This window comes from Phaethon aethereus (assembly GCF_964289735.1).
Source record: "Phaethon aethereus genome assembly, chromosome: 10".
Lineage (NCBI taxonomy): Eukaryota > Metazoa > Chordata > Aves > Phaethontiformes > Phaethontidae > Phaethon > Phaethon aethereus.
This window is the reverse complement of record NC_138586.1, coordinates 23,388,237-23,407,492: the sequence shown is the minus strand read 5'-3', so window position 1 is coordinate 23,407,492 and position 19,256 is coordinate 23,388,237. Positions and strand designations below refer to the sequence as shown.

The following is a 19,256-nucleotide window of genomic DNA, read 5'->3' as shown; positions in this document are numbered from 1 at the left end:
GCTCTTGGCCAAGCCTATGCAGCAAAGCCCTGGCAGGTGCAATGTCAACTCCCTGCCTACTACCTGTTGTACCTAACATATCTATAATTAACAGGAAAGTTAGCCATTCAGCGCTCTGCTGTGTCCCTCCAGAAGAGACCTTCCCGTGCATGCCGATACATTGCCTGGGCTCCAGCCCACCATCGCAACCTGCGGCAGCAGGAGAGGCCGAGCTTTGCGTGTCTGTGCTACTTCAATAGCACATCAACGTGCTTTTAATCCTTGGATACAAACTCAACATTTATGGCTGAGAGGTTGAGACAGGCTACAGTTAGAACCTTAGTTTATATTTACCCTCGAAAGCAGCATAAAATTTTATGTTTGAGAAGTTTATCCTAACAAAACTCTGAAACCCTAAACCCGTGTTAAATCAGCCGAACTAATAACAAATGATGACTGTGGTATTCATAGCAATTCTGGAGTAGCAGGGAGATCCCATAGAGCTGTATTATATACAGCTGTAGCACTGTATAAAATAGTTTAATTTTATGGTATTGTCACATTTAATTTTTTTTAGAGTTAGAGCTTATTGTTTGACGAACGATGATTAAGGAAAGCTTACTGGTTTTGCCTGCTTTGCATTTTGGAGCCTGCCTAGTGCATGTGGCTGAAGATGGAGACTTGGCACGCTGGGACGTGGGTGCTGGAGACCCTCCCTGGCGAGCTGCTTATCCTGGGGCTGGGGTCCCCTCAGTTAGAAGATGAATTGAGAGCTTTATACTTACTGAATATCCATTTTTTGCCTTGTGAGTTTAATAAGTGAAGGTTCTGTTAATGCAGAAAAGTAGTTGAAATTACTTGAAGGAGCAGGAATGCACAGAAAATAAGTGTCCCTGTGCGGCATCAGAATTATGTGCAATTGTTTTACTGCTAAACTAGCAGCTTATGTAGTAGCAGACCAGATTTCTGAGACAGATTAGTTAAACCAGCTGTAATGTGTATCCCTCTTGGGAAGAAAAGCAAGGAGTGACAGTAGCAGGATTCCTGACTTACTGCGTCTGATCCTTCCTTCGGATGGCCTGGACTGGAGGGGCTGGGAACGAGGATTTAGTAAGCGTGCTTCAGGGGAAATGGGTAAGGGGTTTGATGCAAGATGATAATTTCCAAAGCACGTCATTAACCTGAGGAGGAGGAGAACTGCTGGATTAGAGGAAGGCCGGCTTGTTGCCAGCCCAGATTTAAAGACACAGCTGCTAATCCGGGCAGAAATACTGCTGCGAACGATTTGTCCCCTTAAGCCTTTGCCCCGATTTTGTAGGATACCGGTGTCATTTCAGTCGCCCCTGCTTACTCTCACTTAGTTTTCTGCACACTGAAACTAAACCACATGGTTGTCCTGTGATTTCTGCGTGCCCTTGTTCGTGGCTGGCGGCCATCTAGAGATTTCCACTAAGATAGATGAGTTTTTCCTTGTAGTTTTGTTCTGTGACAAAGGTGGATATTCAGTAGAGAAACAAGTACATAAATGTACTCGGATACTATCCCAATAGCCATTATTTCATATCCTAACTGCCGCTGTCATCTAAAAGGGTGTTTAATTCTGTCCTACCGCGGACTTTGTTTCGGCAATTGAAGCAATTTTGCTAAGCTAATAAAGCTCTTTGGCATAAAAGCTCTTACAAAGTGGCATGTTAAAAACTGCATCAGAAGAACGTCATTTCTGTCAGGGATCTGGAAAATCAGGAGAGCCCAGGTCAGGCTTTCCTTGCAGGCCTGTTTTCAGTCCACTGTGTATATGCCCAAGAAGAGACTTTACTTACACGGCCGTGCTGTTTCTTTTCCCGGGACCGCGTGGTGAGATGTGTCAGAGGACCGTGGCGATTCTTCAGTGCTTTCATCCTCCTGATGGCTTCGCCCTTCCCTCACCCCTCCATCCAAAGCCCACGACGCACATTTAATTATTTTGGGGCACCGTAGTTCCTTCGCGCGCGTTAAGCGCATCCTCCCCGTCGCGTGCGGCCGTGCGGGAGATGCCTCCCGCGTGGCGCTGGGCGCTCGGCGGCTGGTGGAGAGGAGCTGGAGTTCAGCTCTGAACTGCCCTCTGGAGGCACCTCTCCCCCTCAGGCGGGAGAGCGAGCCGCGGCGGTTGCGTGCTGACGCGTACGTACGCAGCAGGTGGGAAAGACCGCCACTGTTTTCCGTCAAAAAACACGGAGAACCGGGAGGAGGAGCGGCAGAGCGGTTCGTCTCAATTTTAATACCCCAGCTTTCGCTGCCTGGCACTGCAGCCCGCCCTTGGCCAGAGGAGCACCCCGGCCTCGCCGCGGGGCCGCGACCGGCTCTCGGGCGCGCTGCCTTGGCACCCCGTGCCGAGGGTGGGCTGGCCAGGCCAGGGCTGCGGCCAGACCTCTGGGGCAGAGCCCGCCTGAGCCTCCGTCTCTTGGGAGGCCTCGGAGAGTCCGCGTGCCTGGTTTAAATGTAATTACGTATGCTGGAGGGAGCCTGCAAGGCAGCGGCCTGCTTCTGCCCTGCCAGCGGCGTTGTCCTCGTGGTGCGGAGCCACGGGACCCCACCCCGGCCGGCTGGGGCTCCTCCTTGTCGCTGCCCTCCAGCCAGCAGTGAGCCATCCCCGACCTTCTGCTTCCCTCATTCCTAGGGCTTTCCTGTAGGTAAAAGACCATCCCACGCTTGATGTGCGGAGGAGCTAACATTTGACCTTCTATTTTTCAGGTAAAAAGGCTGGTCCTCCAGGGCCCAACGGTCCCCAAGGGCCACCAGGTCCTCCTGGGCCCCAAGGTCCCCCTGGCATTCCCGGCATCCCGGGAATTCCCGGCACAACCGTCATGGGACCGCCCGGCCCCCCTGGCCCGCCGGGCCCTCAGGGACCGCCCGGCCTGCAGGGCCCCTCAGGTAACGGCTTTGTCCCCTTCTCTTTGCACGCCGGGGGGACGCAAGTGATGCCACGGCGGCAGCGCCGCTGTACAAATAAAAAGTAAGCTCCAGGTTTCCATCTGAGGACAGCACAGGGTCCGAATGTGATGATGTGGCACCTCTGCGCGGGACTCGGGTGTTGCTGGGCTCGTCCTTGCACCCATGGCGGGGCAAGAGGAGCTGCAGCAGTTCTGAGCCCGGCAGCGGAGGCTTAAGGTGCGGTGCCGCGGGCGAGGTGGTGCCTGTCGGAAGAGGATGCAGAGAAGGAGCAGCAAAGACCTGCGGAGCCTCAGTTGCATTTAAGCATCCTGCCGAAGTCTGCCGGTGACCGACTTTGGTGTGCAGAAACTGCCTGCGGGCTGGCTCTTCCCCGCGGCGACTCGGTGTTTGTGTGTTAATTCCTCTTAAGCTGACGCTGAGTCTAGCAGCAGGACCAGGAAGGCTGGCGCTTAGCACAGCTGCTGAGCCGGCCCAGGAACCGCATGAACCGAGGCAGCTTGCCTCCCGTACCAGGCAGATGAAATTATGTTTTCCTCCTGCAGGTCTTGGTTTCATTTTTCTTTGTATTTGCACCGTATTGTTCCTCCACAGAGTCATGTGCCAATTATTTTGTTAAAATCCCAGAATTCAATAACTCTTTAAAATGCAGATTAGTGGAAGTTCACATCAGTGGTGTTCGTACGTATATATATGAAGAGTCTAGTATTAAAAAAATGTATCTTCAGCGAAATCAAGGCCATTACCATATAGCTCGCCTGGCCCTCAAAGGAAAACTTGCTTGACTTCTCAGTTTATATCTCAGAAATTGCCAAAGCAGAAGCCAGGAGCAGCATGAGGTCCTTAACACTCCAGAGTGCTGCCCACAAGCATCTCCTCTTTAATAGAGATTTGGCTCTCGAAGAAAAGAGATTTCAGCATGTAGCTTGAATGCAGTGAATGACCTGAGTTACCGCAGAGTGAAACTTGTAATTTTTGCAGCCAAGAGGCTTTATTGCCACTACCGATCAGGAAAAGGGTTGTGCAATTTTTCCTTCTAGTGGAAACTGGTTGAATAACGTTGGGGAATTTTGATGATGGTAGACAAAAATGTAGGAATGAAATAGGAAAAAGTAGGATCAATCTTTTTCTTGTTTATCTACTTTTTAACATTAAGCTGCATCTCATACCGCTGGTACTGTCCTCCTCCTGTTAAAAATGGGGGTTTAATGGTTATCAGGGGGTAAGAGAAGTTTTATTTATAAGACCGTTTACTGCAGCTCTTTCAAGCTTCTCTCAAAAATTGCATTTTGCAGGTGCCACAGACAAGGCCGGCTCCAGAGACATCCAGGTTGGTTGATCTTCTTTCAAGGGAAAAAACCCAGCTTTGACTGGATTTTTGTAAACATGACTGGCTATGTTTGCTAATGTTGTGTTTGATGGTATAGCTCTGAAAAAAACTCACCCCTTGTTGAGTGTGCTAAATCATAGCTACACAGAGTGACTGCCTGAGCTCACCCTTTTTATTGCTCCAAAGAAAGCTGTGCTAATCTGGCTTGGGTTTCTCCCCTCTTCTCCAGTGCTTAAACATGTTGTTGTCAGCTGCTCTGATCTTCTTTTTTCATTTATGAAAAGCATTAATGATCTCAGGGTGCTATCATGCGTCTGTACTGGTCACCAGGGCTGTGGAGGTGTGTTGAGTGACTGTAAAATGATGCAGTGCTTCCCATTAACTTTAAATCCCTGCGATCTCATTTGCAGCCTGCTGTGGTCCACCTTCAAGGCCAAGGCTCAGCAATCCAAGTGAAGAATGGTAAGGATCTCATGATACATGCAGTTACTGAAACGAGCCCATCCTGCACCCCTAGCCTCATACCTGGGTCTAAGTCCATGCTGTAACGCAGATCCCCGATTATCCCTGCTGCCGGCCTCCCCCCGCGACAGTCTGATTCCCTCGCCCAGACCCCCTCAGAGGAGTCTTCTGTCCAGTGTTCATCTCTGTTTCCCCTGTGCTCCTATTTCTCTCCCAGATTATCTCTATCCTGTGCATCCCAGTAATTCTGTCCTGCTGAATCTCCCTTCTCTTGACCTCCAGATAGATGACGTGCCTCCTCCAACCTGCTGTTGTGTCACCAGTTTCCCTCAGCCCCTCGGCAACCAGCCTTCTTTCCCACTCTTCTATTTTAAGCCCTCAGTGTGTCCTTTTCCTGCCTCGGCCCCATTAGCCTGTGTTTTTCTCCAGTTTCCCCAGTAATTTATGGCAGGGGAAGGCACAGCTGTAGTGTGGGGATACAGAGGTGCACAGCCACTAGCTCCTCCCGCGTTACGCTGCAAGCCTGCACACACGCAGCCTCCGCGGTCCCTTGCGCATCTCTACCCCCACCGACAGCCTTTAAGCTCGAGTCCTGCCAAGCCATTTCACGTCCACAGGCAGCTCTTTGCTCTCCTCCTTCCTCCCTGGATCCCTATCCAATTTCTGCTCGAGTTCCTGCTCTTCTTGCCAACAGCTGGGTCTCATTCATTAGCTGCTGCCTCCCTGCTCACGATGTCTGGCTGTGCTGGAGAGGAGCTGGCTGTCTTGTCCCCTTGCCTGAGTCACCGCGTGCGGCTCCCCGGGGAGCGCGGGCAGCAGCCCTGGTGCACGTACCCCCATCCCGGACCTCGAGGGCTGCAGCTCCCAAGGGTTGGTGCAGCAGGACCCCCTGCCCACCAGCTTCTGCCCCGTGCCCAGGATGATGAGGGCTGGCCAACGCTTCTGTTGAAAGGCAATTTCTCTCTTTCAGCAGACGTGAGCTGTGGGAGCTGAAATTTCTCATGGTTAGGGAAGTATGCTTACAGCGGGGCGGGGGAAGGCTCCCCAAAACAAAAAGGAAACCGGCCGTTCTTAAGAACAATACGAGGGAAAAGATGCTGTTTTGCTTATGTTCAAAAAGTAATTATCCCTTTATTAATGGGAAGCCTGTATGTTTACAGAGCGTACGCTACTCCCTAAGAGTGGGAATTGCCCTGTAAGTGTTCTTCCCTGCTGCTCGGGAACAATCTGAGGCTCTGCGCCATTAATGCTGTCCAGCTGACAGCCAGCAGAAAACACAGCCTGGCTGGTTTGCAACTGGGGGCAGGGAGCTGAAAAGCAGCGCAAGACTGGGAGGAAGAGAGTTGTATTTGATAAAATAGGGCACCTACAGAGAATGGCTCTGTTCTGGGCTCATGGTGAAGTGTGCGTCCTCTGGACCTGCTTGTTGGCCCGTCCAGAGAACAGAGGTCTGCTCCTGCCGTCAGTTATTCCATTGGCTCCAATGCCAGAGGACTGGGTCGTGGATTTATAAATCCCCGACCCTCAGTTAGGAGTTAATGTGGTGTGACGTGATGTAATTTTGTACTTTGTTGTTATTTTGGCTTTTAAAAACCTAGGAAATGTAATGACAAAGCATTTGTTAAAGTAATGCTAGTTACAAAGTCAAGAATGTCGAAGTCAAGGAATACCAGAATTAAAATCGATTGTGTAACCCTAAGTTGGCCTCCACGCACAGATTTGTCCTGAGAGATGATGCAGTCCTCTAGTTGCACACAATTCTTTCCACAATACTGTTGTCTCTTTTGCTGCAAGGACTAGTTTTCCTCTAGGGATGATCCCAAGGCTTAAAGTGAGGCTGAAGGCTGTATTGTGACGCTTCTGCTGAGAACAGCTTCCAGCCCAGCAGCACTGAGAGAGGGGCAGACAGATTGGCCACATGTAGTCCCATTCCCGTGAGGACAGGAATCACCGTTGTCACAGAATCTTTAAGGTTGGAAAAGACCTTTAAGATCATCAAGTCCAACCATCAACCCAACACTACCATGCCCACTAAACCGTGTCCTGAAGTGCCATGTCTACATGTTTTTTGAATCCTAGCCTTGCTGTGGTCCTCAAGGACGTACCCGTTGACATGGCCTTCAGCACACCGTCTGTTGAAGCTCTGCTTTGCTTAGTGTGGAAGCTGGGTAGAGAGGTGTGGGGTGGGAATAAATGAAATAGAAAGTAGTGGAAGAGATTTAATGGTCTCAAGGCTGGGTGATGCCAGTTGAGCATCTTTCTTGGAGAATTGGATCCTGGTCCTACCTCTGCTGCAGAGCTTCTTCCGTGATACCAGGGTAGTCGCCAGTAGCAGAGCTTTTACAAGGGACATGGACAGATGCTCTTCAGGAGATGCCTGAAGAAGTGCTGGTATAATCACAGCTGCGATAAGTCATTTGGGTTCTGTGGCTGAACATACAAAAATAGTGTGAAAAATCAGCCCCTAGCCTCTCGGGTGAATTAAGAAAACTTAGCAAATACCTTACAGTAGTGGCGTTGATTTGCACGTGCCAGAGTGTCATTGCTCTGGAGTGGGGATGATATTGGGAACGCGTTTGCAGGCCTGTAAAACACTCAGATATGGTAGTAAGCTCAACTTAGTGTCAGGAGGAGGCAAGCTAGTCTCTATCCAGCGCTGAGGGTGAACGTAGTGTAGTACAAAAGGCTGTATGCCGATTTTCCAGGATGAGGAGAACGACTCTTGACGAGGACAAGCAGAGATGTAAATCAGTGGTGCTGTGCACCAAACGAAACAGATATCCACCGGCAAGTGATGGTGTAATTAGAGCTATAGAGAGGGGAGTCCAAACTAACGCACCGTAGCTTTAATTCTGGGATTTTCTTACCGAGTTACTTGACTTTTCAACCTGAGTCTGTGCCAGCCGTTGTGTATGAAACCTTGCAATGTCACTGTATTTCTGTGCTCCTGCGCTTTTCATTCTGACGGGTACTGAGTGACTGCCATTTTCTCATACTGAGATCTTTCAGGTGGAGTCCTCAATGACTGGTCTCGCATCACTATGAACCCCAAGGTGTTTAAGCTGCATGCCCGCAGTGGGGAGCTGGAGGTACTGGTGGACGGCACATACTTCATCTATAGTCAGGTAGAAGTGAGTACGGTCCTAGGCCTAACTCCTATTCTTGTGTTCCAATGGAAGCCTTGCATGAACCACGAGAGGGCTCCAGACAACTAGCAAATGCCAAGAACTTGTATGTACTTTTAACCGCTTCGTGCTCTAGGAGATGTGTGTCGGAGGAAGACGTTAGAGTTTCGAAGTGCAAGGTCACACGTTTCGCCGTGACACCAGCTGCAAGAGATTAGTTACCGAAACACATGCACAGACGCCCAGCCAGATCCCACATGCCACCAATGCCTTTTTTTAATCCCCCATATTATCTGTGCAGTCATTCACCAGCCCATCTAAGCCTCCTTGCAGAACAAAGGTCCCAGCAGAACGCTAGGCTCTGTGCGTTAAAAGAGATGTAAGACCAAAACCCTGATCATTTTGCAGCCGTGCCACTCTTTGTAGGCATAGGACTCTCTGCCGAGGTGGCTTGGCCGATCTCCAGCCCAGGTAACTCCATTTTGCCTCCACCTTCTTCATGTAGCTTTAGACCAACACGATGCGCCAGCAGCCGCACTGGGCAGCGGGATGGCTCAGCTGCTGCTTTAGTTGGTACCAATGATGGGTGTATGGGCCTGCTTCTGTAAAAAGGGCTAAACAAATAAATTATTGTGTTATGATTTCGTATACAGCTAATTAAGACATCATTTCCTCTCCCCACTCAAATAAAACGCAGGAGATGGTCTGTCGTTTAACACACTGCTCCCAGTGTCTTGCAAATCTCTGCACAGAATTGCTGAGCTGCGTGGAGCATGAGCTACGAAGCTCTCCTCTTCCAGAGCATGTAGGGTGTCCACCCACCTGTGGACTGAAAAACTGTCCAGGTTCTGAGACAGATTTTAGCAAGACGAGGGTTTCTGCGAGGCAACCACAATTAAGCGACTTCCACCTTGCTCCAGGCTTCTAATATGACCTCCTGCTCATGATTTGCCTCTATGCAGTTGGCAGCCCCACTGGGACTGTACCAAGTTGGATAAAGTGGGCTGTGGATGTCCAGTTAGGTGCTCTTCCATGGAACTGGTTACATGCCTGGTTTGGATGGGGACAGGAAAAAAAACTCTACACGGGCCGAAGTATAATTGTATCCCGAGTGCCCAGCGCTAATTGCTGACCACAGCGTTGTGCCTCTGAAGCCTTTGTTGTTTGTAGTCCATCAAGCAAAAAGGGGACTCAGTCTTGTGTAGCTTCTGTGGTCACAGGGTGTAGACTAAGAAGAATTGGCAGATGCATCCAAAATGGCTGGTTTTCTTCTATCGGGAAGAAGCAGCTCCCTGGGACTGACTTCTCTTTGGACAGGTCTTTCTCAAGCATCTCGCAGTTCTTCAGAATCAGTGTGTGGGAGAGGGTTAAGTAACGAGTAATGGAGTCATGGGGAGTTAGGCGCTAGGTCTAAGAGTTAAATCAATACAAACAGTAGAAGGTCATTTCCTTCCAAGCCGTGGAGGTCGGGAGAGTGTCTTCCGTGTAATAGCTTATGCCTTTGAAAGCACCTCAAGTCCAATTACAAAGAAGGCAACTCCCGGTACATCTTAGGGCATTTTTGATGTCAACACTAAAGGAGGCCCATGGGACCCAGAAAGCAGGACTGGCCAGGTAAGTGAAAGAAGACTTCAGTTAAAATATTTCTGTCTGTTTGTTGGATGAAAAGCTGTTCGTGGCAGACAGGGTTGCCTACACATTTTTGTAACTAGGCCTGCGCAGGTTTGTAATTTTTCCTGTAATAAGCAGGGTCTAAAGCAAGGATTCGTAGCTCAGCCTCAGATACGTGGATTCACAGGCGCTTGCATGCTTGTGTTAGTATGAAGTGGAATACAGAGTTTCCTCACGTTTGGTTGGCTTGGGGTTCTTTCTGCCTCGAACAAGTGTAGCTGTCCCGGAGCCAAAAGGAATGGTTAGCGGAGGGAACGTCTATGTACACGCTGAAAGGAATGTGGACTTGTTCCATGTGCACAGATGCGCTCCCTAATACCTTTCTTCTTCCTGCTTCACATCAGGTATACTACATAAACTTCACAGATTTTGCCAGCTATGAGGTGGTGGTGGATGAAAAGCCCTTTCTGCAATGCACTCGGAGTATTGAGACCGGCAAGACCAACTTCAATACCTGCTATACAGCTGGGGTCTGCCTCCTCAAAGCCAGGCAGAAGATTGCTGTGAAAATGGTCCATGCTGATATCTCCATCAACATGAGCAAGCACACAACTTTCTTTGGGGCCATACGCCTAGGAGATGCACCAGCATCCTAGATGAACTTGGCATGTCCAAGGATACTCACAGAACTGCACAGTGCTGCTGTTCATAAGCGTATCAGTATTTCAGGGGGTTCTGTAATCCGGCCATAAAGAAAACTGATCCAGAGCTATTTATTCCTATATGTGAATGCAGGAAGCACAATTGTCTTCTGTGACTTGCATGGAGACTTGGATCAAAAAGCTAGTTGAAAAAGCGTTGCGAGGAAGAAAGGCTATTGTGTCTGCCTTGTCTCAGTATTTCAAGTATTACTGCACTGATACTCTGCTCTGTGATCTTCACACGAGGCTTGTTGAGAGTGGTGTGGGTCTCTGCTTTTATGTTGCACTAGCAAGAGCATCCCAGGCGGTAGCGGGAGAAGACAGACTAATGTCACAGTTGGCCTGCCCAGGCACTCCTGCTTCCGCACGCTAATGAAAGCAAGAAAGGGGGTTTCTGGTTTTCTGCCTTCCCAGTTCAAACTGGAATGGCCACGGGGCGCGAAGGGAGGTGAATCAGACAGGGTCCGTGGTGTTTACACTCATCCTCAGGAGCGCGAGCGAAGGTGGCGAAGCGCCTCTACCTAGAGCTTGGAAGCAGGCGGCAAAAGCAGTAAGTGCGAGAGGAAGGTGAACACTTAACAGAGCAGGCTTAGCAGATAGGAGACTGCCTCCACATTCCAGAAACCGCAAAGTCCCAAAGAAAATGACGATTCCGGTTCCAGAGCCTCTGCTACTTTCAGCTCCTGCCATTACCCCAGAGGTGTACCTTGCCCTAACGGGGGCTGCCTTAAAGTACTGCTGCTGTTACAGCAATTTGTGTTTTGTTGGGTTTTTTTTTTTGTCTTTTTAATTAATATTTTGCAAACCAGAACACATTTCTACAGGCTTCACCGAGCCGCGTAGAGCAGACACAAGTACTTGTGAAAACACTCTGAAGAAGTTTGTCATGTTTAAGAATAAAATTATTCAAACAGGAATTTTTTTTTTCTGTTTTAATAGCAACTGTCCTGCTTTTAGATGTGGTTTTTATCCTTCTTTCCCCCCACCCCTTTCCTTTTGGCACCCTTCTACCTAAAAACGCTCTAATAAGTGGTGATGGAGTCTCTAGCAAAAAAAATTGTATTTAAAAAGTCTGGTCCAGCATGAAGTCACCACTTTTTCTTTTCTCTGAGCCCTGCTGAGTCTAGTCATAACTCGATTTCTGGTGACTAATAGAAGAGCTGGGATACTATTGTTTCTTTTGGCTTCTTGAGCAACTCTCTCCCGTTACCTCCCCTCAACTGGGGAGATCTAAAGCCTATAAGATGTGCTTGGGCTGAGGAAGAGGCTGAAGCGCTAATTGCTCTTTTGTGTCATGCCTTGGTTTGTGCTTGGTTGTGTTGGGGCTTTTTTTAACTGGATTTCTTTTCAGAGCATAAAACACTAAGGAGGGTAGTGAAGTTTCAGCCTATGTAGCAAATGGGACAAGTCCCAAACTGATGTCTTGGTGATGACCTCCATCTCCAAGCAGAGGTGGCTCAGCCACCGTCACCTGCAGGGACGTGGGAGCGGACGTGTCTCAGCACCGTGCTGCAGCGACTGATCTGACCGCAGAAGGGTCCACCCTGGCTGAAGCATTCTTGGCTCCGTCGCTTTCCCCGTCCATAGTGAGTGATCTCATTTGCCAAGTATTGCAGTTATTGGGAGATAAATATTTCTTGGGGGCACCCAGCTTTGGCTACAGTCTCGCTATTCACAGGAGGCGTGCAGTTTGTAAAACAACTGCATGAAAAATTGCCTGCTATTTCTTTTTCAGTATGTTCTCCTCCTTTTTAGCTTTAACATGTTGGACTAGCAAGAGCCTTAGGGGCACTTAACTAGTCGTTGTGGTTTATTTCCTTTAAAACGGATTAAGAAGGACATGTTCCTCTGACAAGAATGAATCAGGACAGCTGTATAGTGAGAACATTAAGCAAATCATTAACAGAATTGCTTTAGAATACAACCCAAACAGCAAGACTTAGGGGCAAGCATAAATAACGCAATGACTTGGGAGAGTGCGATGGATGGAGTTTGCATTCCTTCTGCCCCACTGGCAGGATCTGTGATCTGCTCCTGACCGTGGCTGGAGGCAGGAGGAGGCAGAGGGAGAATCCCTTCTCTCCTAACAGCCTCTCGGGCACGTGCCTGGGATGCGGGAGGAGGTGGAAGGAGGTGTTAGCGGGCTTTTTCCGCTGCTCGCCTTACACCAAAGCGTGAGCTTGATGTAGCCGCGTTGGAGACATGGAGTTGGAGTTGGAGAGCAGAGAATACCTGACTGCAGGTGGCCTTGGTATGGAGAGCTGTGTTCATCCCTGGGATGAGCGGGCGGATCACCAGTCCTGTAGCAGCCATGGAGAGTCTTTATACTTGAAACCCTTTGGCCTCTCTAGCAACAAGTCCTCCTTAATGAAGTATTACAGTGCAGGTTACCTAGGCTGTAGTATAGCTTTTTCTGTGTGATGCTTCTCCAGATGGTGTCCCACCATCTTTGGTCCCTCTTCCCCTTAACTGCAGCCAAAAAGGCCTGGAAGGAGCTCAGAGGAGGGTGAGAGGATGCGTGTGGGAGGTTTCACCAAACTCCAGCAGGAGCAGAGCCTTGCTCCAGTCTTTCCCTCTGATGTCTTTGAATTTTGATGTATCTCAGTTCCTAGTCTGGTTGGGAAGGAGATGCTTCATTTACAGACAAACGACTGCATATCCGAGATGCTGGACACGAAAGCGGTCACCTCTGGCTTCCCGCGTGCCGGCCTTCCTCTCCGGTGGCCTTTGCTGGCTCTGCTCTCGCCTACGTGCCTTGGCTCTGCTGCCCAACTTTCGGCCGGACTCCAGCCGCAGAAACGTAGCAAGCAGCTAATCGGTCAATAATGCACCGTCTGAACCCCTTCTCTCTGCGGAGACCATTTCTAGGGAAGCCGGCGTGGCTGTTGCGTTCAGGGCCCCTTCAGTAAAGGCTTTACATCCCGGCTCCCAACCCAAAACTGCCCAGCCTTTGCTTCCCTCCAGCACCTCTCTCACCCAGGTAAGCGGTTGTGGTCTCCCTGCCACTCCCGTCCCTGTCAAGGGGACCAGGCATCGTCCTTCCACTGGCTGGGCAGCATCGGGTGCGTAGAGAAGGGCACCCAAGCCGCGCGGGGAGGGAGATGAGCAAAGTGCGTTAGCTCGTTCGCGTTTCCCCCCCTCTTCCCAGTAAGAGGCGGAGGAGAGTCCTTCCCACTCGCTGCAGGCTGGTGGCTCCCGGCCCGTCCTGGCGCAGGCTTTGGGGGGAAGCGACAACTGTTGTGCTTCGTGGTTGCGCCCACATATGCGCCTGACCCCCACCCACCCTGTGTTCCTCACTCCCAGGCTGGGAGGAAACCTCTCGGACCCCCCAACGAAAGCATCGCGGGAGAGGAGTTGTGGGAAGAGACACGACTCCCCCGTTACCTGTTAGAGCCGCACGGTAACACGCTGATGCTGTTTTGTGCTTCGACATCTTTATTCAAGACACTATCTGTATATAAAATATACATAATGTATATAAATTAGGATGTAAGTTTATGTAAATTGTCTATATTTTCTTTGCAAATAAAGCTTTTTTCCTGATCTCGGTGGTCTCGGTGGGACTTCCTTCCCCAGCCAAACCAGGAGTTTCTGTGGAAAGGCTGTACGACTACAGGGAGGTGTGCTGACGGGGTTCGTGCGATGGCACACGGCTGAAGGGCAACGCTCCTCTGTCCCTCGGGGAACAGTTGATACGCAGGCGCTGCGGCTGCCACCGCCGATGGGAGCGGCACCGGTCCCCACGTCGGCCTCGGAGCTGCTCACATTTGCCTTCCAGCTCCTCGTGGCTCCCTGCGCTTGGGGAAAGTGCAGAAAAGAGCATTTCTCTCGCTGCTTAGCGGGAAGGATGGGCAGATTTGATGTACTTGGATAACCAGTTACTCCTCCGCCTCCCTGATGCCCAGGTGGGTGCCAGTGTCTGTCACCCTGCGGTACGGCTGTGACATGGGCAAGTGGCTTTATCCCATTTCCTGCCGAGCCTGCATCCTGCTGCTCGTTCCTCCCGTCCTTTGGAGAGACGTCTCCCTTGAAAGCCTCGGGGGGAACAGAGGCATCTCTCTGTAACAGACCACCTGGGAGCCAGGAGCAGCAAGGAGCACGGGGAGCCCTGTGATGTGCGGGAGCAAATCCCTTCCCGCTCGTGCTGTGCGGTTCGCTCTGCCTCTGGCACGGTCTGGAAAAAGCCTCTCAGTCCTCGCAGGGCACCTCGGACGGCTCTCAGCCCGCACCTGGCTCGCTCCGCCGGGCGCTCCTGCAAAGGGAGTTCACAGTCTTGGGGTGCAAATGCGCAGGGATTCTCCACAGAAGTCCCTGTTCAAAATCAGGGACTTTCAGCTGATTTCATCGGCCGTACCCACTGTGCAGACCCGTGCCCAGCAATTCGGGATGCAGGGAGGAGAGGGCCGGGGTTCCCCAGGCGAGGCGGCGCCGGGTGTGCCGGGGCTGGAGCGCTTGCATGGCACGGTTCCTCCCCGGCGCCGCCTTCCGCTTTCGGGGGCTCCACGCTTGGCTGCGATGGGAGACGAGGGACGCTGGAGGCGAAGGTTCATCCAGAGGTCGGTGTTTCCCTGGCCGGAGCCTGCAGGATTTCACATCTGCACAGATGTGCTATCCTCACCGCGCCTCCGAAAACAACAGCGGGCTGTTCGCGCACGGCTGCCTCTGGCCCCGGCTGCTGCCGGAGCCCCGGTCCACCGTGCTTAGCAGAGGGGGCATCAGCCTGTCACCGCCACCGTGTGTGCCCTGGCCGGCTGGTGACATTGGTCTGGCTCGAGGCCGAACCCCATCCCCGAGGTGACAAAGTGCTCCCCGCCGCGCCAGCGGCCGGGAGGGCAAGGGGCAACGGCAGCAGAAGCCAGGCTGCTCCATCTTCCACATGCGTACGTGTGTGTGTATATTTTTTTTAATATGTACATAAAATTATTTCTTTTCCTGCCAGACACATGTAGGAATGGAGCTGTTGCTCTATAGCTAAAACTACGGCAAAACGCATCCTTGGGCAACTCTGCGGCAGCCTGGAGGTGCCCCTTCGGATGGGCAAGGAATTGGCCGCGGCAAGCCAAAAACCGCAAAAGCGTGCGTTTTGCAGAACGCCCCGCGAAGCACGCGGGGAGCGTGTCCCCCGGGAGCGCGTCACTGCCAGGTGGCACAGGGACACGGAGCAAAAAAAAAAAAAATCCCTGTGGGTGGGGTGCAGCCCTGGGCACCCAGAGACCACCTGGAGCTGCCGCAGGGCAAGTCCCCGTCTGGTTCCTGCCCTGGGTGAGAGGGTGACCCGGCAGCCGTCCCCCAGGCCTGGCAGGGACGCGGGGACACGGGGACATGGCAGCGAGGAGCCCAGCACTCGCAGCACAGCAGGACTCCTGGGGAGGAGGAGGAGGGGGAGGAGGGATGTGCCAGCTCTGCGCATCCCGCCGGGGACGGGTGGTAAACCCTGGGAAGCCGTTGTTTCCCCGAGGAGGGGCAGGTGCCGTGGGAGAGTCCCATTGGCCGGGCTGCGGCAGCGCAGGGAGGGGAATTTTCTCGGCTTTCGTGCGGCGAGCTCACCTGCGGCGCCCCAGGCTCTGCGAGTCCCACGGTGATCCCCGGCGGCGGCAGCCAGGAGCTCGGTCCTGGGCTCGCGATGGCCGAGGAGCCCTCGCCGGCTGCTCCTGGCGGCCTCAGCACGAGCCGCCAGCAGGAGCTGGCACAGGGCAGAGGAAGCTGGAGGAAGAGCAGGTCCAGGCAGGGGAACTCCCCCAAAACCTCTCTGCTTTCCCAAGTACCACCTCTGCCTCCTCGGCATTTGATTTTGGCGGTCGGTCCAGCCGATCACCTGAGTGCCGGTGCAGCCCTGCCTCTTCCCCATCCCGCCGTTTCTCTTTCCCTTCCTTATGGCTTTCTGCACTGTTTTTCCCCCTCTGCAATCTTAAGTCTTTCTTTTCCCACTTCCGTAGCTACTAACACCCACATGCGTTATCTCCTTCCCCCATCCCATCCTGAAGCCTATTTATACAGAGCCCAGCTCCTGCCCAGCCTGCCAGAGCGTGCTGGAGGAGCGGGACAGGGCTGGCAGCGCCCGCAGCCCAACATGCTCCTGTTAGAACACCGGCTGGCTGAAAGAGGATGCTTGCTGCTCTGGCTGCTCCCATCCGTCCTCAAAGCCCAGTCTAGCGGGGAGGCGAGGCCGCGATCCACACCGTGTCAGCAGGTAAGGCCGCTTTCCGAGGAGCCCCGGGCTGGGCTGGCCCCAGTAGCCTCGCTGGGTCCGAGCGGGGCTGCGAGCACCCCTCTGTGCAGCGCAGGGTGCAGCTCTTCCCCATGGCTCTCGCCTCCCTCCAGCCTCCATCTCTCTAACCTTCCCAGCTTTCGTCTCTTCTCTGCTCTCCTGCCTCCGAGCCGGTCTCCCGCTCGCTGGTCCCCAGCGCCCAGCTGCTCCCGTGGCCCTGCCGTGCCGGTGGCACCTTCCAGCTGTCCCTGTCAGCTCAGGACACTGGCCCCGAGGCGGGGTGGAGTGCAGGGTCCCACAGGGATTCAAACAGCGGTCATGGGCGTTAGCGAGGCAGTTGGCAGCCTCGACATGGAGCGGCTGGTTTCTGCCATCATCCCCCCCCAAACGAATGGCTCCACGTCCAGGCTCCCAACTCCAAACTGGCGTAGGAAACCAGTTTGGAGGGAGAGGGAAGGTGGAGCCCACCAAGACGGTGCCCTTCTCTGCCCAGACAGGACAGAGGTGCTCTGGACCAGCCCCCGGGCTGTCCCAGTGACCTCCAGAGGCTGGGTTTGCCCCACCAAGCTGCTGCATCTTCAGTGCTTACACTATTTTTTTGCCCATCTTGCTTGCTGGGCCAGATGGGAGGAGAGCCTGCGGGGTCAAAGACTGAGCCTTTCTCCTTGCTCCATCAGAAACAATTCAGCGGATTCAGCCAGGGTCTCGGAAAGCCCACCTTAACCCTGGGGACAAGCTCCTTGTCCCTGAGCAGGGGCCGTAGGTGGTCTGGCCCCTTCCCATCCCAGGCTTGGGAAGGGGGAGCAGTGCTCATTAGTGCTCATTTCCACGTTGCTGATGCCCATCTGGGACAGCAGCCGGCTTGGCTGGGGCTGCGGTCTGTAGCCCCTCTCGTGCTGACGGCTTCTCCTCTCCCTCTGCAGAGCCCCACGAAGGTGTCTTGCAAAGGGGTTGGCCTGCGCAAGTTTCCAAAGGAACTTGGCCAAGGAGTGAAGTACCTCGAGCTCTCCAACAACTTCATCCAAAACCTGTCGGGCAGCCACATGCCAGGGTTTGGGCAGCTTGAGTACCTGGACATCTGCTTCAACCAGCTGGAAGCCGTGTCAGCCACCGCCCTGGCTCAGCTACCCCAGCTGCGCTCCCTCCTCCTGGGATCGAACCGCCTGGACCGCAATTACCTCGCTAACGGGCAAGCCTTTCGTCTGCTCAGCAATATAGAGGTCCTGGACCTGTCAGCAAATAACCTGGAGAGCCACATGGCAGGCTGGTACATCGGCAACCTCCCCAGGCTGAGGAGGCTCGATCTCTCTGGGAATAAGATGACCAGGCTGCCGGCAGGGATCTTCTGGAGGACTCCACGGCTGCGTGAGCTCGACCTCAGCAACAACTACATCATGGAAATCGAGGAGGGAGCTTTGGAGGCCCTGGAAGAGCTGGAGGTGGTGAACTTGGCTTTGAATTCCCTCCACTGTATCTCTGGCTTCAGCCTCACGCAGCTGCGAGTTTTAAATCTCAGCCACAACGCCCTGGAGTTCTTTGTCTCGGAGGAGGGAGCGGAGCCCTACCTGCTTCAAGTGCTTGACTTGAGCCATAACAGACTCCTCTATTTTCCAGAGCTCCCCAAAGTCCATTATCTCACACACTTAAACCTCTCCAACAACCTTATTGCTTCCCTGCTCCCAGGCTCACGCCATCCGGGGGCGTTTGTACTGCGCTACAAGGAGATGGCGAGGTTTAATAGGACCTTGCGTACCGCAGCCGGTCTGACACATGTAGCTGACTTGGATCTCAGCAATAACCGGCTGCAGATGTTCCCATTTACCTTCTTCCAGAGCCTGGGCTCGCTGCACAGCCTCAGCCTGGCTATGAACTGTCTCCAGGATGTAGCCGGGGAGTCGCTCGCCGGCAGCACGGAGCCCAGCGACCGCTCGCCTGCGCCGCCGGAGCGCGCCACCCTCTCCGTGCGCACGCTGGACCTCCACGGCAATGCCATCCGCGTGCTGCCACGCTGGTTTTTTGATTCTCTGCCTCAGCTGGAAAGGATTGATCTGGGCTCCAACAGCCTCCAGCCTTGCGAGAGCCGGGGGAGCGATCGGGGAGGGAATTCAGGAGGGGGCTCTGGCGTGCCAGCCCCAGGAGGCACCTGCACCCCCCTCTACAACATGCCTCGCTTGAGGCATCTGAGTCTTCGCAAGAACAACATTGCCAGGCTGCACCCCTACGCCTTCAACCAGACCTCGCTGCTCTCCCTAGACCTGTCAGGGAACAAGGACTTGTTCGTGCCTAAGGAAGCCCTGCGGGGGTTGGAGTTCTCCCTGCAGAAACTCTCTCTGAGGGGCAACCAGATGGACAACAGCAAGGCAGAGCTCCCCTGCCTGGGCACACTCAGAGTCTTGGACCTCTCGGGCAACAATTTGAGCTTTTTGCCCACCGGTCTTTTCTGCTCCCCTCTGGAAAGCCTGGACGTTCGCAGTAACAACCTGCCGACGTTGGAAAAGCCAGCGCTGGCGAGCTGGTCCCACAGCCTGAAGGACGTGTCCGTAGCTGGAAACCCCTTCAGCTGTTGCTCGCTGGCCTGGCTGGACGCGCTGCGGGCGGCCGGCGTGGGCGTGCGGGACCTGGACGAAGCCCTCTGCGCCTACCAGGACGAGAGCAGGAACTTCTCAGCCAGGATAACCAGCAGTCCTTGGTGGCTTTGTCCACGTCCCAAGGGCACCAGCTCTCTGGCTCTGCTCGTGGCCGTGATGAGCCTTTTCTTTCTCAGCTCCGGGGCTTGCTGCCTTCTGAGGAAAGGGCAGAAGTCGCTGGGGTGTGCGGGACTCCGCAGCAACAGGGTGGGGGTCTTCCCCCACCATCTCCAAAGAGAGGAGCCAGCCGAGGAGACGCCAGCAGACAGTGTCACCAAAGTGTAG

General features: G+C 53.3%; 2 protein-coding genes across 2 annotated transcripts in view; both read left to right on the top strand.

The window, feature by feature from the left end:
- Positions 1–10,091, top strand: part of EDA (ectodysplasin A) — a gene marked incomplete at both ends in the record, with an annotated part of 76,342 nt that extends 66,251 nt beyond the window's left edge. Inside the window, 5 exons of the mRNA XM_082004252.1 lie at positions 2,710–2,889; positions 4,203–4,237; positions 4,648–4,699; positions 7,700–7,824; positions 9,840–10,091. Of these exons, the coding sequence (XP_081860378.1) occupies positions 2,710–2,889; positions 4,203–4,237; positions 4,648–4,699; positions 7,700–7,824; positions 9,840–10,091 (644 nt within the window). The remainder of the gene's footprint in view (positions 1–2,709; positions 2,890–4,202; positions 4,238–4,647; positions 4,700–7,699; positions 7,825–9,839) is intronic.
- A 6,115-nt stretch (positions 10,092–16,206) lies between these two features.
- On the top strand, positions 16,207–19,256 carry LOC309408474 (transforming growth factor beta activator LRRC33-like; the record flags this gene model as incomplete). Its single annotated transcript, XM_082004302.1, has 2 exons — positions 16,207–16,326; positions 17,268–19,256. The coding sequence occupies 2 exons, from the start codon at positions 16,207–16,209 to the stop codon at positions 19,254–19,256; spliced, it is 2,109 nt and encodes a 702-aa protein (XP_081860428.1).